General features: G+C 36.4%; 1 protein-coding gene across 2 annotated transcripts in view; it reads left to right on the forward strand.

Moving 5' to 3' along the window:
• SKAP2 (src kinase associated phosphoprotein 2) overlaps positions 1–25,302 on the forward strand; it is a 120,303-nt gene that overhangs the window by 67,935 nt on the left and 27,066 nt on the right. For both annotated transcript variants that reach the window (XM_039549259.1, XM_039549260.1), the window contains exons 5-9: positions 3,503–3,580; positions 4,304–4,387; positions 13,094–13,218; positions 14,125–14,188; positions 14,613–14,717. In XM_039549259.1, the coding sequence (XP_039405193.1) occupies positions 3,503–3,580; positions 4,304–4,387; positions 13,094–13,218; positions 14,125–14,188; positions 14,613–14,717 (456 nt within the window). The remainder of the gene's footprint in view (positions 1–3,502; positions 3,581–4,303; positions 4,388–13,093; positions 13,219–14,124; positions 14,189–14,612; positions 14,718–25,302) is intronic.

Genomic DNA, 25,302 nt, shown 5'->3' on the forward strand with positions numbered 1-25,302 from the left:
TTTAATTTCTTACAGTGGATAATCTCCAGTGAAATTACAGATAACTGGAATTCAGGCCATTTCACCTGCATCCATGAGGGAAGGGGAGGATTCTCCTTGTCATGAAGACATCCTGGGGTGTGCATGGGAGTATAACATGGGAAATTCTGAACTCTAGAAAAGTATGTGATTTGAAGCATGTTGCTTAATTTGCTTTATGGTTCTTTACTTAGATAGTAATGCCTTCTTTCTTAGCAGTACTCCTCTGTCTTAGATTCTTTATAGAAGGAGCTGTCTTAATTCAAAGTTTCATGCTGCAGTCAACTAATGAACCTCTGATCTCAGCTGTTGGTGTAATGTAAAAAAATGCTGCTTTACTATATCGAAGCATTGCTTTAGTGATACTTTTTAAATGAGATTTGTGCCAAGCCTGATACATTTCAAATGAATGGGGAAGCAATATCCTGATTGAAAGCAACTGCAAAAACTAACTTACTACATAAATTCCACACTTTCTGCTGGGGGTTCCCACATCTAGCAGTTGCAGTTCACTCTAAATCCTGTTTGAGATGTGGACAAGACAGTAAAGGAATGAAAAATGGAAGAAAGATAGACAGATCATACAACTTCGAAGTCTTCCATGCAGAATCTAGGCAGTAACTGTAAGGAAGATGTCACTCTCTCCTCTTTCTTCCCTCTGTTGTTTTTGTTGTAGTACTGGGACAAGGGTATATCCATGTTTGTGCCTTCTTCCTGCCACATATGCACAACACCTGTGGTTCATGGGAATCTGGGAGGAGGTGGTTCTTTCTCTTTCCTTTATGCTCTTCATACTACTTATTCTCCCTCCCCTTCCTTCTGAAGGTACAGGGCAATGAAAGAAGGAATTTAAACAGATTTATGCTTTTTCTTTCTTCTACAGCTGTATGTGTCTTGGGATATTACAACTGGGTCTGTTTTCTCCTGCCCTTCGACTAAAGTTCTGTCATATTTTTTGGTTCCCAGGCTTCTCTGACAGAAGGATAATAACATGCATATGATCTTTTTCTGCTTCAGCTACTTACAGATTGTGAGTGGCAGTGGGGTGACCAGCTGCAGTTTGTTTTTTGGAGTTACTGCCTCAGTTGCTTTGAGGAATAGAAGAAACTGGCTTCTCTACAACTTAAGGGTGGGAGGAGGACTTCTTTCTGCAGTGGCAGTGGATAGTGAAACACTGCCTTTTTTCATGCCTGTTCTTTTCCTCACAAGCTTTCAGTGCCCTGTGCAAAATAAATGTAGTTGCAGAAAATACCACCACCAAATTTATCCTGACTTGTCTCAGCAGAAGTAGCAGAATTGAGAGTGGAATTTTGCCTCTGTGAAGTAGTCAGTTCAGATGACAGAATAACAACATTGAGGAGTCCCCAAAGTATGTGCTTCTCTGAGACTGTGTTGCCCCATTTGATTTGACTGTTCACTAAATGATGACTGGCCAAGCTTCCTCATCGAAACCCAAACAGATACAAACAATATTGGGTAAAGTTAGATCTAAATGAAATTCTTAAATTGTAAAATTGAAGAGTGAGCTGCTTTTGTTTGTTTGTTTACTTAGGTTTTATGGCTTCCTCATCTGTGCGGTTGCACTGTTCTAAGATGAGCCCTACTGGGTGAGGTAGAGTTGTAAGTGTTGCACACTGATGCCTCCCAATGACCAATATAAAGCAGCACACGATGCATATTTGTAAAACTCTTCACCTCCCCCTCTCATAATTCCATAATTACATCACCTTTTAAAGTAACTGTTAAACTTATCACATACCAGCCAGCAAGTGTCTTTGTGTTAAATTCCCGTTTAATGGTGGGCTTTGATTGCATATTACCAAGCAAAGGGAGGACAGCTGCATCGCTTTAAAATGCATGTTCATTGTGCTCTTGTATTTTTAACACAATAGTCAGAATTCCATAGAAGCTAAGATAGAAATTAATGTACTCCTAATCTTTAGAAAGTAGTATTAATAAAAGAGTAAAGTGGAAATATCAATGTAAGTAAAATTCTATCTACTGTCTTTTGGTATCCAACAGAATATTTTGCACTCTAAAGAGCATATTATTTAAGGAATGTCTACTCATTTTGAATATTTTCATGCTTTAAAAAAAAGCATTCTCTGCATGTTCCTGTCTCTTTCTTGTCTTTTTCCTGTCACAACTGTATTTAAATAAGACTACCATAAAGCAACTCATTTGTGAACACTGAATTAAAAAAAAATCTGTCCTGAGGAACAACCTAAAAAACCAGGAAATTGACATCACCTTCCAGAGACAGTGCTTGGTTCAAGGTCAGACCATTGATCTTTCACCCAAACTACATATATTATTAAAGTGCTGTTTTAGCACCGAATTTGTCTGCTAGTATCAGTCTTTTTCTGTATGTTTATACTGATAGAACATAATGAGATTACATACATTCTGATGAATAGTTGCTGCCTTGTAAACTTGCCACCTACCTACAGTGACTCTTATGAATATTTGATGATAATAAGTAGTGGGAACTTCACTGTGTTGCTTACATGCACTTAAAAACCCCAGCAGCACAGGAGTACCTTTTGTTCTACTTTTTTGCTTGGGGTAAGCAGTATGATATTTATATTCATATTAAATATTAAATATTAGATACATCTAACATATTCTTGTTCTTATTACTACGAGTTCTGTTTAAATCATCATTTTGTTTTAGGAGGAAAAGGTTGTAAGAAGACACAGTTTTTAACATTTAAAGTTGTATTTTAAGATGAGGCAGGGTCGACTGGTTGGTCTTACTCTTCTATGAATTAGCAGTTGAGAAAAGGAAAAAAATACAGTGAGCTATACTCCACATTTTGCAGATGCAGACATATTGTACAATGTGCTAAAATTAGTGTCTGTAGGTCAACAGTTTTGTAGACCTCTGTGCAATGTCTTTGGTTTATCCGCTATCACCTTACAGATCCTATAGGCAGTAGTTTTGGGTCATATTGTAAATGAGGCAATATCTGTCAGCAACAGGCAGCACCTTTTATTGTCTCTTCATCTGGTTTCTTTTCTTGTAGATGTGTAATAGAGGGTCTTCACCTTGTATGTTGTTTCAAGATATTTTTGTGTGAAGCTGGTATCAAAACCCACATTTCTGATTTGTGTTCAATTGTGATTCTTGATTTTGTTTGCACATTTGAAAACCTAGTGGTTTCATTATCCAAATTACTTTACAGACTATGTTGAAAGCAGTTGCTGTATTTCATTTAATTACATAGTTTTCCTTCTGAGACTTGCAGGGCCTGTTATGCAGCTATATTTTTCCTTACTCAAATGGTGAGGACAACAGCAACAGCTCTGACATTGATAGGTAGACGTTTCATTTACTTGAAATAATCTGGCATAACAGTTACTAGTATTATTTTTTTTTTCAGTAGCTCCTGCATATTGAGAGTGTAAAATCCATAGTTTTATTAATGCTCCTATAGCAGTTTTCTTGAAAAGCAGTGCTTTACAGAATGTGTTTTTCTTTCAGGGAATCAGTTTCCTCCTGTTGCAGCTCAAGATCTTCAGTTTGTTCTGAAGGCTGGATATCTGGAAAAACGTAGAAAAGGTAAGTCTAGTTATCTTTGTGAAAGCTAGTGCATATTTAATGTCTGGGAAGTCTATATGTCTGTATTTGATGTTATACACACGAACAACTTTATACAGGAGTGATAAAATCAGTAGAAGCTGAAACATTGAAACATTATTATGCAAAAGAAGCATAGCACATAATTGCTCCTATAGTATTGAAAGAAAATTCTATTTCTTTATTGACTAACAAAATCGTGCTGTGAAAGTGCAGTCAGCCATAATTCAAAGACTTTCAGGTGTTTTTGAAGAAAACATTAGGAACGTATGTACAAGTACCATATGTTGACTTCATGTTTCAGTGAGCATCAAGATTTATTTTCCTTCAAGAGGGCAAATATTGATCTCAGCTTTGGTTCAGTCAATATTTACCTTGATTCAATAAATCTTATATTGTCACTTTAATACCCACTTAATGCTGCGATAACTCTAGGAAATATTTAGGAAGTTGTTCATTATTTCCTTATATTTAATGATACACATGACTTCCCTCTTTATGTGATTTCAAATTCCTATTTGTTTTCTTACATTTTTTTATTTCTAATTTCTAATTTCCTTCTCAGTGCCATGCATTTCCTTAGTTTCCTTTCCTTAGTGTCTTTTCCTGGCTCCTCCTCCCTCTTACCTCACCCTTGAAAAGAAGTAACACATTTTTGTTCAATGGTGGCATAAACTGATATAACACATTTTGTATTAATTTCAGACCACAGTTTTCTTGGCTTTGAATGGCAGAGGCGTTGGTGTGCTATCAGCAAGACGATCTTCTATTACTATGGAAGCGACAAAGGTACTTACAACAATTATTATACAAATGATGTTTTAATGCACAAAAGGATATGAAAATTTTAGTAGAGTTGGAAACAGTGAATCAAAGGTAATTTTAAGAAATGGAATGAATCTTTTAAAAGAAAGTTCATTTCTTTTAAACTATTCTTGGACAGTGCTATGAATTTTTAAAATGTGTAAATATTTCTCAGAACTTGTAAGTGGTATACATGTTTTCTAAAGCAGGGAAACTGAGGAAAAAATATTTAAGTTTCTTGTAAAACTGCTTTGTTTGCCAATAACAGCTGGCTGTTTGGTTTGATAGTATGCTGGTACTCAATTGTGTTACTAGATGGAAAATATTGTTTCTCTCCAAATAGGATATTAATTTGAAAATACCCTATAGTAATTATACCTTCCAAGTTCCTTAGAGATGGTTCTATCCAGGAAAACATTAATCTAAAAGCTGCATAGTGGAGTTCTTTGTTTCTTTTAAAATAGTTTCTGTTCCGGAAAAGCTAGAAATTAAGTAATGTATTTAACCAAAGCCAGCCGTGGAAACTAAAGCAAACTTCTGAAGGTGACTTTTAACTTTAAATGGCCAGTTTGGAAAGAATCTCGCATAAATGTTGTGATACTACTTTGAATTTTTAAAATTGACAGTCAAATAAAACATATTTAAATGGTATGCCATGTACGTTTGACGTTTAAGGGTAAACTAAATCACACATAAGTATATCTGAGTAAATTTTAAAAGTAAAATAATGTCTTCCCCCCTGACCACCCCCGTGCAAAAAGGAAAAAATTCCAGGGCAAACTTTCCATTGAAGTAGTTTCTTTATTTTTCTTTTTATGTTTGTCTTTTTATTTTTGAGATTACTGCAGGTAGTTATTATGACTAATATTATGACTAAGACTAATATAATTTGCTCCAGTTTGTTTCATTCCTTGATATACCGGCTCATTTACGCTCATCCTCTCTTTAAAAATACAAGATGTAGAGAGTCTAATTTTAAGTCTGGTTTTCATTTTGCTAGTTTCCCACCATGTTTTCAGAGTTTTGCTAGTATATCTGCTAAATGTTCCCTTTTCTTCTATACTCTTGGGATTTACAGGTTGATCAAGCTTCACAAACATGAACAATCTTCATTCAGAAATTTTGAGATGTGGCATAATACTGATTTGTCAGTACTGATTGATTTCTTTCTCTGGAAAATGATCATGTGCTGTTTATTTTTATATATATAGTTATACATTGCCTATTACTTTAAAAATGGCAATTGTTTTTTCAGAATATAATGCTAAGTCACAAAGATTGTTCTTGATTACAAAATCTTTGTATTTTTGTCTGCTATTTTTTTAGAAAAAAAAAAGGTTTGATTTTTCTTTTTACATTCTTTTCCTTGTGGTTATGCTAATGACTATTTATGCTTTCTAGCATATGGCCTTTGTATTAAGGCAGGCATGTTGCCCACCTGGCCTTAGTCCGTTTTTTTTTTTTCTTGTTTTGCAACAACCTGATTATCAAGTCTGTGTTGCAATTTTTAATACCTGTGTTGAATGCTAAGATACATGGAAATACGTTCCCTAGCACTCAGAATGTTGGGGTCATGTTAGGAGTTGACTGTGATATTTTGTGGGATCTCTTTTGTTTATGAATCTATAGACAGTTTTTTTGACTAATGCATTTACAGCTTTTGTAGGCTGCAGATTGTTTGGGGTAGGTCCTCTTAACCATAACCTCTCCTATGTGGGAGGGGCACATAGTCCATTGGAACTGTATTGAATCAGAGAATCATTTAGGTTGGAAAAGACCTCTGAGATCATTGGGTCCAGCTGTTAACACAGGACTGCCAAGCCCACCACTAAACCCTGTCCTAAGTGCCACATTTACATGTCTAGTAAATACCTCCAGGGATGGTTACTCCACCACTTCCCTGCGCAGCCTGTTCCAATACTTGACAACCTTTTCAGTGAAAAAAAAATTCCTAATATCCAATCTAAACCTTCCCTGGTGCAACTTGAGACTATTTCTTCTTGTCCTATCACTTGTTATTTGGAAGAAGAGGCTGACCCCCACCTCATTACAACCTCCTTTCACATAGTTGGAGAGAGCATGGCATGGTTGGACTCCAAACAGTAATTCATGGAGGAAGCAAACAAGTCAGATGCATGAATTTCTGCCCTATCTCCACTGGATTGGTGCTTGTAGTGCAGAAAAACTAGTTAAGCATGGTGCAGTGACTTAATCTTGTAATATGGGATGACTAAGTCACTCCTGAACTTGCCTTTGAATAAAAAAAGTTTTTTCTAGACTGGTCAGAGGTACTTTGTTCAGGCCTGTGATGCCATTGTATATAAAATGCCTGTTCAGTGCAGAAGCAGCTCTTCATTGTGCAGAAGCTGGTCACCAGCCATGGCAGACTAGTTTGCTGTTAAAAGTGAGCTGTCATCCTAATGGTTGTGAGCGTATGTGCTGCAGTTTATCATGCTGTTCAGCTGCAGGTTGTCAGCATGGATGAGGTGTGTGATGAGACAATCCTGAGCAGGTCTGGCATTTACTCACTGGAACTGTTTTCACTCCCACTGTTGTGGCCAGCAGTGGTACCTGCTGTAGTACACTGTTGTGCTGGGGGCCTTCTTTGTTTACTGTGACCCTTGATAACTTGGACCATGTAGAAATTCAATGTGTGTTCTGACCAGCTGTAGAAGAGCACTGAAACGTGTGTTTGGTGGCTTTGTGCAAATTGTGAACCTGCTTTCAAAGTGACAAGGATTCCATACATACTCAGTCCTGCAGCCCACCTCACTTTAAATGGGTAATGGGCTGCTAGTGCCTGTTTGTTGGGGGATGTGTTGCTGACAAGCATCAGGGATTTCTATGTCCATCTGGGCTTGCTTTGAATTGTGTCTGTTTTTAAAACCAGACACATAAGTGAATAATCTGTGAAAGCTATTTTGTGTCTGCTGTGATGTGTCTTTTGTTAGCCAAAGTTTGATTTTCACGCTTAAGTATCAGTGGAAGTGTAACAGAGATAAACATGAGGCTATAGGATGCCTTTTTATTATTTGTATAGATTTGTTGTTTCCAAAACAGTTTTAATTCTTCTTTCTCCTTTTTGCATTGGGAAAGCAAGAAGCGTGGAAGTGTATAAAGCTCACAAACATGTAAGGAAGAATCATTTACTCTAAGCTGAATGATGAAAAATGTGAGGCCTAATCCAGAAGTATATAGTGCAAGATAAAGCCTGTGAAATACAGTAAAGGGCTGTGTGTATGTGTATGTGTATGTGTTCACCTAAAAGACTACAAGCATCCTTTCCACAGTTGTGATGCCTGCAGGCTGGTGTCTTTTTTCCCTGTTTTCTCTTCTATTTTCTCCTACATTTGGTGTAGCATTGGGTAGTGAAACAATGTAATTTATCCCTGCAATATAGACAGGTCTAAGTGAATCACCTGCGTTTTTTTTCCTTGATCACTGATAAATGGAATAGATGGAGAAACAAGGCTTAAAGGTTTGAGCTAATCACACATCAGAAATAGGTATTGCAGGAAGCATGTGTGTATTTATGCCTATGCTGTGGTATCAGTTGCCAGCACGTGGCCCACAACATTGCATAGGAGTGTGTTCAAATGTCAGAGCTGGGTGGGATTTTGAGAAGCTTGCCTGGTCCTCTTTTTCACTGTTTTTCCTTCCATAAATCTTTTATAGTCCTCTCTTTCCTTTTCTTCTATGCAGTGGCACCCTGAATTGAGTACCCTGGTTTCCTGTCATTTTTCTATATGATCTGTGGCTGTTCCTGTGTCCTTAGACACTGAGATGGTATGGATAACCTTTCAGACCTCAAAATGCATGTGAAGAAGGAATGTTAATTTGTTGCTTTATAAATGATTGAATTAATGGCTTCATTACTTCTTTCTCACTAGGCCACAATGTTATATGCCCTTCTGTCTCAGCAAACTGGAGAGATCAGCTAAATGTTTAGCAAGACAGTAATTGATAACATTATGGTAATTTTCCCCCTGCTAATGGGCACTAAAAATTTATTTTCATTTTTATAACTTGAAAATGGTATCTGCCTGCCCGCCAGTAATATGATGTTAAAGAGGGGTATAATTCAGAGGCTTTTAGAAAAGTCTGAATTTATTTTTTTTTCAGTTTCTTTAGTTTTAACATGGACATGATAATTTTGGATTTCTCTGAATAATAAGATAGTGATGACCAGGTCAGTGGTGAACTACTTCTATCTGGGCAGAAAAGGGAATTTTGCACGTTCAACAGGACTTTGTTGTAGCAGGGTGATGGCAATCAAAGGCGTCTGTCTAATGTGTACTGGATCTTCTGCTATGAGACTGTTAAATTCAGACCTTGAGAGTCACACTTGCTGTTAATAATGTATTATTTAGAAAATAACTACTGGGTATAAGCAAACTGAATATAAACAATTCAGTCCCCAAGATCACTGCCTCAATTTCTTAATTATTTTACAATTTCAATTTCTCAGAGGACTAGATTAAAGGAAAGAAGAAGAAAAAAAAGTTGATGACATTTCAGATCTGCTGTCTAAAAGGGAAGAACTTTTGTGCATGCGTTTGGAAAAGACTGTTCCAAAAGCTGGAAAAGGAATTACCATTTTGGAGATACTTACACTGAACTATTTTTAGATAGCACATGGTAAAGTATGTGAAACTACATTTAGCATGAAGCCATGTAAACGCTAAAATCTTACAGGCTCCTAATTTCAAGATGAAGAGAGTTAAATTATAGACTCTAATAGTATCTATAAATACTTTATCACTCTCTGAAATCTTTGTTTGCCTTTGTTCCTTATGTCTTTCTCTGTAACTTCTTTCCTTTCTACCATCCGAGTCTTCTCTGTTCTTCAGAAGGCACTAATTCTTTTTACATGTGCTAATAATATGAGCACATCGCCTTAGGCCTCAAATTTACAACCCAGTAATTTCAAGATCTCATTGAAGGTTTACCCTTCTTTGTTTTAAATGTTCCCATGGACTTAGTTACGCAAGGTTACTTCAGAATGCTTTTGCTCTGCTTCCCTTGAGACTCTCTTTACCCAATATAATATTGGCCCTGTTTCTGTTAACAACATTTAACTCTTTTTAGGATGAATGAAGTTTATGTGTAAGAGAAATGTTTAAAGGCTTTCAAATTTTATTCAGATCTGAATTTTCTCTATTTTAAATATAGGGTCGTCCCCCCCTCCCCCCCATATTTATTTCTCTCAAATATCTGTGTACTAGCTTTGGGGTTTTTTTTTTAGTACTTGGTGCCTGATTCTCCCCTCTGCTATACTACTTCTTTATGATTTTAAATTCCTGTTGCAAAATGATCTACACAGACCCAGATTTATTTTTGTTATGTGCCTGACATGGGAAGAAGGGGAGAGAGGAGGATGAGCAGATGAGAGCAAAGGATGGCTTATGCTGAAATGAGATTTGGCTTCATTGTGGAACAAGTTATGCTTGATGATGTTCACAATCCTTTTTGTTTTTACAAAGACTTATTACACTTTTTGCATTTCTGTTTTATGTTTTTCTGGGACAACTTATGGGTTTCCTGTTGTTGAATTGAAAAGCTCTATTTTGAGAAAATAACAGCAAAAATGTTACTGCTCGTCAGAGAGGAGTGTTCCATCAGCATGTCTCCGTAATTCACCCTAAATATGCTGTTGAATTCCTGCCTAAGCAAAACTTGGGTTCTGATTTGAGGGTTTAAAATCAAAGTTAAATATCTGTAATGTAAATGTGCTTCTTGAAGCTACTGTTAAGACTCCTGCTATAAAAACTAACAATATCTAATTTTAAGTCTTCAAGTAAAATCTTTAAGTCTTCAAAGTTTTCAAATATCAGAAATTGTTTAATTCTTCCTAAAGCACAGTCTCCAGAAAATATTTCTGGTATAAACAATTTAACTTGTGATGTGAAAGTTCACAGGAGTTGCTGTGGCCCTAACTTCACAGGGTATCTTGAAACCAAAAGCCCAGGTCTGTCCAAACTCATTTAGCTGCAAGCCTGTGCTGATGAGTGAAGTCGAGGTGATTGTTGAGTCTGATAATCCCAGGATGGCTCTGCCTTCAAGTCTGCACCTGACTACTCTGCCTGGCCAAGCAGCTACTGTGAGTTGTGGTATGCTCTGTGGTGATCAGGTGACGGGGTTGGTCTCCAGTCCTGACTGAAAAGGTGTATTCTGCAGGAGCAAATGGGATTTGTAGGCCTCCACTGTTTGTCACCATCAGAGCAGGCAGCTGAGCTGTAGCTGACCTGTGTTCTGCCATTCTGTATTTGTGGAGCATTTCTCAGGACATACTAGGTCTTACCTCTGGCTTGTTGCCCCAGGGAGTGTGAATGCATACTGAGTCTTCCTCTCAACTTTATCAGGTTCTGAGTTAGATCTGTGAAGTAACTCATTGTCTTAGAATTTCCTCATTTTCAACATTTGAGGTATATGCATGATGCCCCATTGGACTTTAATCAGAGGTTACTGCTAAGACAATTGGAAGTAAAAGTAGCAATGCTAAGTCTAGTCTATTGCTATAATGGTCACTGAAAGAATTTAATAGCAAAGGATTGACATATATATATATATATATATGTATGTATTCGGTGGTGCATGCAGGTAATTTTCATTAGCACTGAAATAGTGTGTTCAGAGAGATAAGACAAAAACAGTGTAAATAGAAGAACAATCAAGTGGGATATGGATGCCATGCACCATACCCTTCCAAAGTACAGCATCTTTGTGGTTTAACTGCGATGCTCTTTGAAAGAACGAGTACCAGTGCGGCGATCATTCGAGATCAGCTCTGTAAAAGTGTATTACCATAAAAGGGATCATCCATGTCACAGAGAAGCAGTCTCAGAAATAATCCAAGAGAGTAAATTTGAATACTTGCCTCATTTTTATCTTGACAAAATGTTTTTACCTTTTGAACCTGGTGTTCGTTTATTCTGCCTGCGTGCTCCTATCTTCTAGGGTTTTGATAAACCGCCAGCATGGGAGACTGAGAAATTAATATGTTTCACTTCATCTTCTCCCTGAGGTCACAAGCGAGGGAACAATAACGTTCCTAGGGAGAAATGAATTTCATTAAAAGGGACCTAGTTAACCTATTGCAAGTTATTATTTCTAATATCTGCCTTGTGTGTGATTTCATGAATTTTGCATGTGTGTGCTGTTTGAAATAGGGCTGGAGGATTGAGCAAATATAAAATATTGGTACTGTATTATTTGTAGTTATTTAAGACAGAATAAAACTTACTGGGAGGAAGGGACTAGAAGTGAAAATAGAATAGTACCCTAGATTTTCTCATATAATTGTGTTTTTGGGTGTTTACTTGCCCTGGGTGAGAGTTCATAAAAAGGTGGAAGGACAGAGAATATGTGCATATAAGATTACTAGCCAGAGTATTTGACTGGTGACCGCCCTTATGTCCGTTTATGTTCACATTTCTGTGTTAGCCAATTTTTACCCTCTCAGGAGTGGAAACAGATTTTCTTTCCTATTAAATTTCCAGAAATATGACAAAAAATTGTTGAAAACTATAGTTTTCCTATTTTATCCACTGTAGAAGTTTTCTCCTTTTGTTGACAAGCGTAAGCAATGGTTGCTCAATTTACACCTGGGTTCTATTCAGCAATACTTAAAGTAGTTTTGCTGCTGTGCCTGATGCTTATTGTTAATTAATGCTTTTCTCTTCTGTGTAAAAAGAACCCACACTAAATGGCATTTTTTTGATATGCAACTACACTTTGTTCTTTGTTTGCCTGTGCAAAATGTGAACTATGATGCCAGTCTTCACTTGAATGCTGCACTGTGATCTGCAGAAATTGCAAAACTTAATTACTTTTACATTTTTGGTTTGTTTTTAATATTCGCCAAAATATGCCAGAGCACATAAAATCTGATGCAGAATTTGGTCCGAAGGGCTTGAAAGGAGTGCACAGGTGCCGCTTGCACAACATGCAGTGTATTTAAAGTCAGATCTGTTGTAAGTGATACTTTTATAAACCAGAACCTTTGAAAAGTAGAATTGTCTTTAAAACAGCCACATGGCTGTAGATAATAAACTGTGGTAGGGCTCAGTGCTTTTATTAGCTAATTAAACATTTGCTGTTTTGAGAGAAATGCTTTTGGAATGAACACAGACGCACACACCTGAATTTATAACAAAATTTATTCTGTATTTTTGCCATGTTGAAAGGAGGCACATCTGGGAGTGGGTGGGAGGATGTGAAAAGCTGCTTTTCCAATTGCTTAAAAAGGAGCTTGAAGTTTATTTTTTGAGTGAAGTGGTTAGTTTAGGAGGGAGCTCAGCAAGTTCTGAGCTAGACAGGTTTTCCCATCGGTTTACTGAACCCGAAAGAGACACTGATTTATAGGAAACGCGTCTTGCAAGTTCCAGTTCTTGGCTTTCCCTAGATACAAGTGTCATAACATGTACTTCCTACTAAATAAGACCACCATCTGCAAACATCCCCCTGTGGAATTCCTTAGGCATCCTACAGAAAAATGTACTTTTGGGTACATCTTCCCTTAAAATAAAGCTTTATCTCCAGAAGCATCACTTAATCATTTTGCTAAAAACCTCCCTGTTCTTTGTAAAATTCATGAAATAGAAAACAAAATTTGAATAAACGATAACCTGCTGAGGCACTTACATTCACTGTTGTAAATGAAGCTCTAACTTTGTTTTTTATCTCCAACAGACAAACAACAGAAAGGTGAATTTGCCTTAGAGGGCTACACCATCAGAATGAATAATAGCCTTCGGAAGGATGCAAAGAAAGATTGCTGTTTTGAAATCTCTGCTCCAGATAAGCGCATTTATCAGGTTGGACTTTTTTATGTTGACTTGAAATTTAATTGATAAAGCCGTTACAATTCCAGTTACTGAATTAACATTTCAGTGAAACAACTGTCACTGACATCTTCATGAAAAAAGGAAACCCTTGCTTGCTTATATTGTATATTCATATTTTAGGAAAAAAAATCTGATTAAATGTATGTATGTACATGGTCAAATATTATCTTTTTGGTCAAGAACAAGGAAATCTATCATCTTTATCTATTGGTCATTTCAATATTAGCCTTTTAATATCTATTGTATAGTGTGCCTGTGTGATTTCTTGGATGAATTAAATAGTAAAAAAAAAGTTAAAATATGTATCAGTGTTAAATACATATTGTATTGGTCATGGCTTTTCAAGGAAAACCTACGAAAAGGCACATATCAGCTGTGCAATTCAGAGATCTATCAGCCAGACAGCAATATGGAATGTAAGTTTAATAAGTTTTAAATATCTGAGATTGCAGTTGAAAGCCAGTTAATTAAGCTGTCAGGTAGTGTGTTGGAGTCTGACAAGAACATTTTTAAGAAAACTGTACCCAGCAGTCTAAAGAAATTCATGGGTGTCTTCTAATTGTCAAGGGCAAATTTTGTTCATCAGTTCTGGCTTTGACATTGATGAAGAGAAGCAGCTTTTTTCTGCACAGCTGCCAGCTGCTGATCAGAGTTTCAAATCCATCATCCTCTCCTTCAATTACGTAAATTTGTCAAAATTAGCTGTACATTATAAGAAGCATCCTTGCAAGAAAAGTACCAGAAGACATGAAAAGAATTGCTAATGGTTTCTTGAGGAAGTGACGGGAATGTTACAGTCCCTCTTTTTTATTGCTAATGAAATTGTAGTTGTGTTTTTGTCGTTACTGCTAGAAGTTATTAATAAACATTTAATAGTTTACAGCTGCCACTCCCAAAGAAGCAGAGGAATGGGTACAGCAAGTCAAATTTGTAATTCAAGGTAAGCCAGTCAGTGGAGCAGTTACCTTTATTGCCAATGCTACTTAGTGATAGTAGTTCTGTCCATTTGCTTATCTGCCATGTTAGTACATGTAGTATGCCCACATGTCCAAGTTTTGAGTAGCAAGTCTTAGTTTTCAATTGTGTTACAGCTTTTATATGACTTTTCTCTTTTTTCAAGATTTTTGCTTTTCTCTCAGAACAAGCTTGAAAATTGCTTTAAAAGCTTTCATTTAGCTTGAAAGCTCTCTCTTATACAAGCTCCTTCATATAAACTCTTTCTTATCCCTTGAAGAGTGTCAAAAAAAAAAAGCAGAATGTACTGGAAGGAGCAGGTCACAGAAGAACTGTTTTCATTTTGCCTAAATTTCTGCTTAGGCATTCTTTTCCACTAAATGTTAACTTTTTAAACTGTTGTTACATAGATACAGGATCTAATACTATTCCTGAGGAGGAGGAAGAGGAATATGATGATGTTGGACAAGTGAACAGTGAACCGATAGATGATAGCATTTATGAAGAAGTTAAAGGTATTGTTGAATTCTTTCTTTGTGACTTGTGATCATTTTGTCTTCTCTACTTCTAGTTTGATAACTCTGAGTGGTTTAAAGTAAGAGTAAAGTAACATGACGAGTAAGATACTTTTAAACTTCAGATTTTGCTATGACATTGAAAAAAGAATGTGTTCAGAGTGAGAACACTTCAGTTTTCTTTAGCAGGGGCATCAAAATAGTGCAGAATGTGTAAAAATGAACTCAGGGGACTCTTGGCTCATTAACATTTTCTGGTATGCGATTTTTTTAAATTGAAAAATTGAAAAGCCTTACATCTTTTTCCAGAAACTTGCCCATTATTTTTTTCTTTATTCATTTTGGCATTTGTATTAAACAAAAGTTCTCTATCATTCCAAATGTTACCAGCTTCTGCCTAATACAGGGTATTATAATCCTGCAAGAAAGCAATGTGTTAGTTTGAAAAGACTCTGGAAATGAACTGCAAATAAAGCAACATGAGTATTGACACTGTTCTGTTCCATGTTCTCCAGCATGGCTATGATTACACAGAAACTTTTTACTGTGGGCTTCCCAGTGTGGTTGCATGATTATGACTCTAAATGTCCAACTGTATCTGTCAGATGGCAAAACAAACTAAAAGAGCTCGGCAAAAGTTCTTGATAATAGACATTCAAGTACTAGGAGAAAGGTGGTTGTTCTTTATTAAATTTTAAGAAGCTATGGAAAATATCAGTTTTTCAGTTATCATTAGCTAACAAATGATACTTTAAAGTGATATGACAATTAATAATCACTTGGTATGAAATAGAGTCCTATACTCCTTGCTGTTTGGAGCAGTGCAATTATCAGCAATAATTTCAGAGGAAAAATTAGTTGTGTCATGTCATGCTAACTTTCTTTATCTGTTAGGTAGAATATTCTGACCATTGGAGAAGAGAACATTTTACACTTTGTCTTGATTTTCAATTTAAGGTCATTTCAGTGACTAAAGAGAGAAAAAACCAGTGTCTCGTGAAAATGAATATCATAAAATTATAAACTATAAAATTATGTATCTTTAAGAGCTGTTTTTTTCGTTGGATCTCTGAATTGTACCTAGACTACTTCAACACAGAATGCATGTTCTGCTGAAATGACATGCAGTGTGTCATGCATGCTGAAAAACTCTCTGCAGTGAATATAAAAACTACATTACCAGGCTTAATCTTATAGCTACAAGATACAGCCAGACCTTATTACAGTGCTTTTTGGATGCTGAGGTTCTTACAGAAAGTGGTCTTATATGCTTGCTTATGCTTTTGTTAAAGAAGCTCTACATGTATCCTGGGATAAATTACTCTTTTTTTGAGCTTCACTTACCTTACCTGTTCATTTGAATGTCAGATAGTAAGTAGAGCTGGAGAAGTAATGCATAAAATATTGGGAGAAGGACGTTGGTTAATATAGACTTCGAGTTCTTTGCTTTGAGCTCTGTCTTCAGAGAATTGCTGCCTTGGTGTGATTCTGCAGGAATTTTGAGTATTTTCACTTACATCCCATTTTTATGACAGTTTTCCAGGAGCTGTTATCTCCTATGGCTAATAAACCTGAAATGTAACAACATCACAAAGAAGGGGTAGTTCAAGAAATTTAGTTTCAGTTTTTAGTTAAATTAATTTATTTCCCCATGATCTTGGAGTGTGCCTCATTTTCATGTTGTCAAGTAGGGATTATCTTCCTTTATCTCATGCTTTTTCCATCTCATCTATTTGAATTGTCAACTTTTCAGGAAAGACCATTTTACCTTTTACAGTGGAGCTTTTAGTTTTGACTCTGATGTGCTGACGTAACTAAGTGAAAATAAAGCGTAAGTTTGCAATAGATTTTAGGTGAGTCTTTTTATCTTCCATAAATGCACTTTAATAATCATATACTTAAATGGAATTACAGACTTACATCTCTGATGCCTTAGAGCAGTCCTTTTCTTTTTAATCCATATCATATTGAAGAGTGTTAGATGAAATGCTAGTTGACAAACCGCACAGGAGTAGGCCTTATTTGTTTCCTGTATAGCTGTTCATCTAAACTTGATGGTAAAAGAGTACACTCCAGTTTGGTCTCATCTCCTTTAATTAGGCCTGATTGGTTGCATTTAATTGCAATTGGCTGTCCTTTCTATTTTCCCAGGTAAGTGAATTATGCTTTCTTCCTTTCATGGTCGAAGGGTGGAGCATCATTATCCCTGCTGTTACCTGGCATAATAATACGGAACGAATAAGAAATTTGGAATGCCTGTTAAGAGAACAGAAAAAAATTATTTGTACAGCTGCAAAGCTATGCTAAGCTCTGGAATGCTGAAGGCAAATATGCTAGATCCTTTAGAAGAGGGAGAAGAAGTTAATCTTCACTTTGTTGTTATCCTCAAAGCATATTCATGTTAGAGAATTCTAATCCTCTGTTTTCACAGATCCACTAGCTTTATAAATATTGAATTTCAGGTGCACAGCTCATTGTACCGTGTTATCATTTATTTGGTTATAATTTACATTTTCTCAAGTAAGTAAAATTTTGCATTTCTGTGGTTTTCCAGTGTTTGTTATGCCAGCATTTCAGAAGGAAAGTAAGCTATTTAAGTTGATAATATTTGGTTTAGTATTTGAATAAAGAGTTTTTGGATTAAAAAAAGGATATGGAAATTTTTGCACAGGTTTGAAAATCAGGAAATTTTGAGAACTGTGGCAGTAATCAGGACTGACGCTGTATTCTGTAGCTGTCTCATTGCTTAGCTATTTTTTTTTCTCCTGCTTGTGGCAGGAGACAGTGTAGATGAATTTTCCAGGCAGAAGCTGGGTAGGTTCAAACCAGTGTAGATGAATTTTCCAGGCAGAAGCTGGATAGGTTCAAACCAGTATCCAGAATGGCAATAGTCTGTTAGCCTAAAGCATAGATTTCAGTGGTACACACTGTGTACTGTCTGCTGGCTGGCTGGTAGTTGGGAGGGGTAAAAAGAGATGTGGGAAATTTAATCTTTTGATCTGTTAAGTTACTTTCTTCTTTAATAGCACATACAAATTCATATTTACCATAGAAGGATAATTTTCATGGTTCTCAGTATTAGTCAGTGTTTTACTGTGGTTATTTATGTAATAGTGAAAACCATCAGAACTTTCAAAGAATTCCCAACTTCTAAAACTTCCCTGGGAAGATTCTTCAGGAAAAGGAATCTTTATACTGTCATAGCAAACTAGGCTTTTAGTCTTTTTGTTTTTTAATAAAATCATGGAGGAAAACATGGCTAAGCAAAATTAAAAATTTTGTTAGTAAAGGACCATTTTTCTTAATTAGCTATTTATTTTCTACCTTAGTACACTGTATGTAATTTTGCAGTCTACAGCTGAATGTTACAAGCTGTGACATAAAACACCTTCTGAAACTGCAGTATTAAATAACTAGAGCTGTGTGGATGCATAGAGTTTCTAGCTTAGTGGTGTTTTAAACAGTGGAGTTGTCCTTGTCATAAAAAAGAACATGTGCCAGCTTTAAAGTTGTTCCCATCTGTTACAGCCCTTGAAGAGAGAATTTTTTCTGTTAACTTGAGGTTTCAGTGACATAATTTTAAGGGCCTTCGGTATTGTCTTCTGTGGTTTCACATCTGTGTGGAGCACATGTCCAAAACTGCAATGCTAACCACTGCCTGCCACCTTAATCCTTTCTTCAATCTCAACTCAGTTTGTGTCCGGTCTACCACACTCTGGCACAACAGGAGAAAAGAGGTGTTAATCTAAGTTAACATACTTAATTTTCAAATTTGTGTCGCTTTTTTTCTTTTGTTCTCTTTCTCCTCACAAACTTGCATTGTAGCAGTACTTTCCATGGTATACAGTATAATTTCTGTTAAAATGATTCTAAAGATAAGTTTTGATTCTAATTTTGGTGGTGCTTATTTGCTGCATGGAGGTAAAACCCTCCCTTACAGAACAGATAAGGCTGGAAATCCTGAAGCAATGTTGTGTGACGCAAGACTGGCATTGTGGCTTTGTTATCCCTTCTTAGCCTGTCCATAACATGGAGAACTTTCAGGTGCGAAAGAGATAAGGGTGGTGAAATTCAGTGCTGTGGCGATCTCCAGCCAATACAACTTGCATAAATTCTTAGTTTTCTGTAAATTGAATTTGAGGATTGATTCAGTCTCTGGGCAGAGGATGATGGGAATGGAAACCTGGCGTTTGTCTTTTGATTCTTGTTACCAATCCTCTGCCAAACTGCTTGGTCAAGCCCAGGTTTCTGGGCAATAATTCTGTTTTGCAGTGTGGTTGGAAGCTTAGGTAGGGAAACTCTGTAACTAAGGCAAAGCCGAGGAAAAGGTAAGAAATTTCTTAACTATGATGCAACGAGAAGTGTGCTGTGCAAAGAAACACTTCAATTTGTTTACTTATTTTAAACAAACCATTTTAAATAGTTAAAAAAATTATACTGATGTTGTTTAAGACCATTTCTGACATTGACTATGAAGGTAGAGAGTGCTCATCCTGTTTCTTTCTTAATGGTTGTCTCTTTAAGCAGCTTTGGTGCTTTATTTTTTTCTAACAGTAAACTCCTGCAGTTAGGCAGCATAACAATACCATCTTCATCCTTTCTTCTTGCTGGACTGCTAGAGTTTTGAAGAAGCAACTTTTTTTATGATGTTGTACCCTTTCATGAGCGTGAAGGTAGGGGGGAAAAAAACCCATGTTCTCTGATTTACCTCTTCTTGGGAAGAAGGAAGTAATGATTATGTAGTGGAGTTTAAGTTTCATCTGTCAGTCATGAACACTCATGGCAAATATTTGTTTTCTCAAGATGTAGTGTCAGATATATTGACTTTTTGACACTAAAAGTGAAGATTTCACAGCACTGTGTTAATGAAAATTCTTTTTCAGGACACCTTTGCTTCTTCTAGAGTTTTCACTGTAGCACAGTCAGAGTATGTGCACCAAAACACAGTGTTTGGTGCCAAGCAATCCCAGTTGTGCATTACAGCTGTACAATCAGTTTCTAAAACCAGTAGGCTTAAAGAAAGAAACTGTTAATTGGTCGTTGCAAACCAGAGGAATACGTTTAAGTCAGCAGAGACGTGGGTGACGGTGGAGTCTGAGACGTTACCTGTGATCATTGCTATTAAGTCAATATATTATATACCTTGGCATATGGTCCAAATTCCTCCCAGTGTTTATTGCTTTTCTTCAGTAGTTAGGGAATTCTTTACTTCTCGTCCAGAATTTGTATATAATGCTGATGTGCTATGATTTTTTTTTTGCCACAGAAAGAATTCTAAGTGCTTTTAATTACTAATTGATTTCAAAGTATAAAATATGAGTAGGGTCTGGAATAATTGAAGTTGAAAAGACTTGTGTGAAAGACCTGCATTTTTGAGGACAGTACTAAAGATAAGTTTTCAAAGTAATTTCTGAAAGTTTTTTGAATAATTTCCATGAAAACATCTTTCAGATTCAAGAACACAGCAATGGATTTTTTTTCCTTTTAGAACAGTGAGGATTCTTCAATTTTTTTTTTCAAAAATAGAATCTCAGGGTTCTTAAAAAGTATTTTTCTCTTGTTAACCCATTATATTATTGTATAAAAGAAGTATTTTTGCACATACTATCTTGCTGATGGGTGGAGTACCAGAATAAGGACAACGGAGGGCTACAGGGAGCTTACTCAGTTTGCTGTAATTCAGAAGTAATTAAAGTAATACAAAAGCAGTGAAAAGCAGATGTGAACTATGTTTTAGTGTCAGAGAGTAATAAAGAAAGGAATTTTTTTTTTTAAGTCCAAGATGTGTTGTTTTGTTGTCTTGATCACTGGGATTTGGGATCTACATGGAAATGATTGAAAAACAATCTCTTTTAACTGGATATTGTTGAATCCCAGCAGCTTTGATGAAATGGAGCTGTGTCTGAATTCTGTCTCTCTGGGTTTTGTGGCAGTACTCTTATGGGATTTATATATGCCTTGAAGTTGTCCTTCAGCTAGTACTAAATGCTCACAAGACGTGAGTTATGAATCCAGACAAATATTTAAAGACATTGCATCCACAAGATGGTTAGGAACTTGATACCTGGACCTCAGCTTTTGTTTGCCACAAGAGCTTGGGCATTATCTTCAATTACTGTAATCCTACATCTAAAGAGGGGGAACCCTTCTTTCTATTGATGTTGGGTGTCAGTGATGGAAGAGGAGGTAAGACAACCTGGTGTAGCTGAAAAGAATGAGATGCCCATTGAGTGGGAAGTGGCAGGTCTTTGTGAGGAAAAATAAGGTTCACAGGCTCTTCTGCATTTCTTTTAAAGTGAATATAAAGTGGCTGTCTGTGAACAACAGGTGGCCCGTAGCTGTCAGAAAGCCTACTGTCCATGGTGCAATTCAACCCATGCTCTCTCATCACACACACACTTGCAAAAGCGAGGAGGCCAGTAAAAGTGGAATATGTGAGAGGTATATTGACTGATTTGTCTTGGAGTAGGTTTGTCTACTGATAAATAGTCTTAGGAAAGTGTTCTTTATTTAGTGATGTACCTCTGCTGCAGAAAATTTGGTCAGTTGCGAGATTCAAAGCAGTCAATTACAGTATCTACAGTAAATGGAAAGTGTGTGCCATTAAGTATAGGTATTTATTCTCCTCTCTTTGAACTGCATGAGAGACTTCATAGTTTTGAGATGTTTCAGGCTTCACAGATTTCAGAGTTTACAGGTGGAGAAAATAGAAGTGATCTTCTTGATGTTGTGGTCAACCGTTAGAACAAATTGAAGGAGTTCATGTTGGAAAGTCTATCAAAGTCTCAGGTTAGCAAATGCTGAATTTTATTTATGTATTTCAGACATTAAAAGAAAAGTACACTAAAATCCAGTCAGACCAAAAAACCAAACCAAACCCAACAAAAAATACACTACTAAATAAACTATTGTCTAGTGGCATTTTAAAACTTACTTGCTTAAAATTAGAAGGCATATCTAAAAAGGAAGTATTTTTAATTATACTTCTGTATGTTTAAAGAACTGCTTCAAAGACAAATTAGCACACAGCTTATCAAAATGAATTTACTTATTGAAAGAAGATATTTTATTGCAAGTACTGGTCAGTAATTTTTATACTCTTCTTTGTACTAGCGTTAAACAATGTTTGACTTTATTGATTTGTAAAACCAATCTGATGTGAACAGTATGTGGCAGGAACTGTTTGTTATTAAGAGATAGAATCCTGTCTCAGAAAAACTTGTCATCCTGGCAAGAAAAAATCGCACAAAGTAATTTTATTTGTATCAGTTTTTTCAGTGTTGACTGTCTCTGACAGCTGGCTTCATGTTAAATGTGAACAAAGCTTTGTTATGCATGCATGGCTTCAATGGGTTGTGGACCCAAATTATATTCTTTTGAAAGCAAAGTTTTCTGTGGTGGCACTGTTTTTATCTGATTAAGAAGCAGTGCAATACACCTAATGCATAGCATTCAGAGAAAATGTCTTGTTATGTGAGATAGTTTATTAAGCATAAATTTGAGGAGTTGCTGCAGTTCAGCAAGTTCGAAGTAAAATGTCAATTGTATTATGTATATTTATGAAAATAGAAATAAATATTGGGCCTGTTCTACTGCTTGGGTATAAATGTGATAAATACTATATAGATAGATCAAAGAACCCTAACTTTTTGAATTTGTGATGAATGACTGCATATCAGGCTATTAAAACCATTAGATAGAGTTTTTTGAGAAACGAGCAACCAGAGCTTTTATGGTGCCTCAGGCTATCGCTTCTCAACTTTTCTGGTTTCCACAAGGTAGCTATTAAAAGAACCAGAATTTGTACAACCGAATTCTCAAATAAGTCCCAGCAAGGTGGGCTCTAAAGGCTGAATTAATCATTCTGTTACTGTAGATACAAATATCTGATTTGAATTTTTCAGCTTTAAGAAATGCATCGGCGTAAATCCTTCTGTGTATGTCTTTTCCTTTCAGTTTGCTACTCGCTTTTCTTCCCACTCTCCTCAAAATGGAGGAATTAGCCTAACAAAATACTACCAATTAAGCAGAGCTTCGTGAGTTTTTCTGGCTGTATGCATGTATATCCAATTTGTCTGTGTGTTGCAGAGTTCTGTCATGTTTAGTTTACACATATATAAAGAAGGTAACATAGGAAAAAGCTGCTTGTTTCCTTGTCTTGGCTGCTGCTCCCTGGGCTAGGTACAAGTTTTTGAAAGAAGCAGGGTGGCTGCTCCTAGGAAAGGAAAATGGTCAGCAGGGTGCAGCTCCTAGACCACACAGTGGATCAGGCAGAGAGGGCAAGATGAAGCAGTCTGCTGTGCCCTAGAGTAGAGAGACAGATGCTTCAGGGAAGTGCAGGGTGCAGGCACACAGATAAACTTCAGCAGGGAGAATCTTTTCTTAAGAAGCCAAAAGAGACTGAGGAAAGTTTTTTGCAAGTCAGTGAGATTTGTGTTAGATGGCAAGATAGGATGACAGTCTTCTTATCCAGAAAGCAGACGCTTGTCACAGTGGATATTTTGTTTCAGTCTTTTTTTTTTTTTAAAGTCTTAACTTTTCCTAGCAGATCTTATTTTCGTCCACCTAAAAACTCTGTGTTTTAATGAAAACTGGTTTAGGATCTCTGGAACTTAAAATATCCTTAAGGAAGATGTTCCAGTACTTCCATCTTTGGGTTGTGGAAGTGTTCTGTCTTAGCAGGCTGTGACAATTATTCTGTCCTTGAATCTTAACATAAAACTGGGAATTAAAGGAAGGAATTGCATTTTCAAAACAAAGCATTATCTACCGGAAAGCCTGTGTATTCTAGCATGAGGGTCGTGCTTCCGTTGTCCCAAAATAAACTAACTGAATTTATCTTGTTTGCATACCTCTCTCAAAATTTTATTTCCTTAAAAATTAAGAATAGATATTAGGAAGAAATACTTTGCTGTGAGGATGGTGAGGCATCAGAACAGGTTGTCCAGAGAAGTTGTAGACACCCCACATTGCTGAAGTGTGTTAGGCTGGGTTGTTTGCAGCTTTGAGGAACCGGATCCAGTGGAAGCTGTCCCTGGCATGGGTGTTGGAATGATATGATCTTAGAGGTTACTCCCAACCCAAATGATTGTATGATTCCTTGATAAGAAGTGACACATTTCCATTAGTAGATGTTGAACAACAATTCCAGGTAATTCAGTAAACAAAAGTTCAAGATGGATATGACTTTGTTACAACTTCCGTACAGGTCATAAAACCTAGTTCCTGGATGAACTGCCTAGCTCAGATGTACAAGCAGTGCTGCTACAGGGCAACTGGGACTATGCTGTGTCTCTGAGAGCTGCGTAATCCAAAAGTACCATCTTGGAGTGAATTCCAGTAGTATGGGACTCTAGAAGCCATGGGTCCTTTTGAAATACGACTGCATGCCAATCCCACAGTGACCTGGGGAGCTGCCTGGGGAGCAGTTGTCATCTCCTGCTTATGAACTATTGCCATATCCCAGTGTCCTGCCTCTTCTCTCTGAGGTGCATTGAGGTTTGTGGCATGTAGGGCTAGGAAGATCTGACATCCAGAGTGGCCGATCCCAGTATGGACCTAATGTATGAGAATCAAAGAATGGGATAGTATTTGTAGAGATTAATATAGGAATGTTATCCAAAATATGGTACATGTAAACAGTCTGCATAACAACTATAATTTTCTGCATATTTCTGATTTAACCTGGTACTAGTGAATCATAGCAATAATGTTTTCACTTTATTTCATCATTTTGGTTGGAGAAAGGATTTAGCATAGTGGACATTATTTCATTTAATGGCCTGGGTCATAAACAGTGCAAAGTGGCAGTAGTGTGGGCTTGTTACTTTTAATGAAAATACCCAAAGGATGAAAACCGCTGAATTTTTTTTTTGTCAGTGTGCAGTTAGTGATCAACACAGGGAATGCAAAAATGTCTTGGTATAACATTTTTAAAGGAGTTACAAGAGAAGCATCTGGGGGCCAGACTTTGCTCATGGAAACATGCCAACAACTGTTTTGTGTTTCCTTTCACTGAAGTGAGCTATGCCTTGTCTTTTGTCCCTTTTTTGAGTAAGTTCAGGAATCATACTATAAATTTGAATACATTAACCCTGCAGATTATTATAGGTTATTATGTGGTTTAAGCAAGATGCTTTCTTTATGAATTCTTTGTATGTAAATATTATGTCAAGTCCCATTTGTCACGATTAAGGATATGTAGTTTTCAGAAATGGCTTTTAAATTTAAGACTTGCTGCTGATCAATGATTATGAGAAACTTTACTTGACATTTACAGACTTTTTCTATCATATACATTTAAACTTGAGAAATATAATTGCTGTACATAGTTGTCACATAACACTATAGTACAGAGTTATACAGTATAGATTAGTTAATTGAATATTTGATTGCTAAATGTATTTATGTTGGGAACTATTTATAATTTCTATGTAGATTTTAATAGCCACCACATTTATTTTAGTGAAACATTTTAATAATAAGGTTTATAAAATGTCATGTTGAACACTTAAACTATTTACATAGCTAAGAGCTATTACAGGTTGAGACAACAAACAAATTTATTTTAGTTACAGTGAATTCA

The sequence above is a fragment of the Corvus cornix genome, chromosome 2 (assembly GCF_000738735.6).
Source record: "Corvus cornix cornix isolate S_Up_H32 chromosome 2, ASM73873v5, whole genome shotgun sequence".
Lineage (NCBI taxonomy): Eukaryota > Metazoa > Chordata > Aves > Passeriformes > Corvidae > Corvus > Corvus cornix.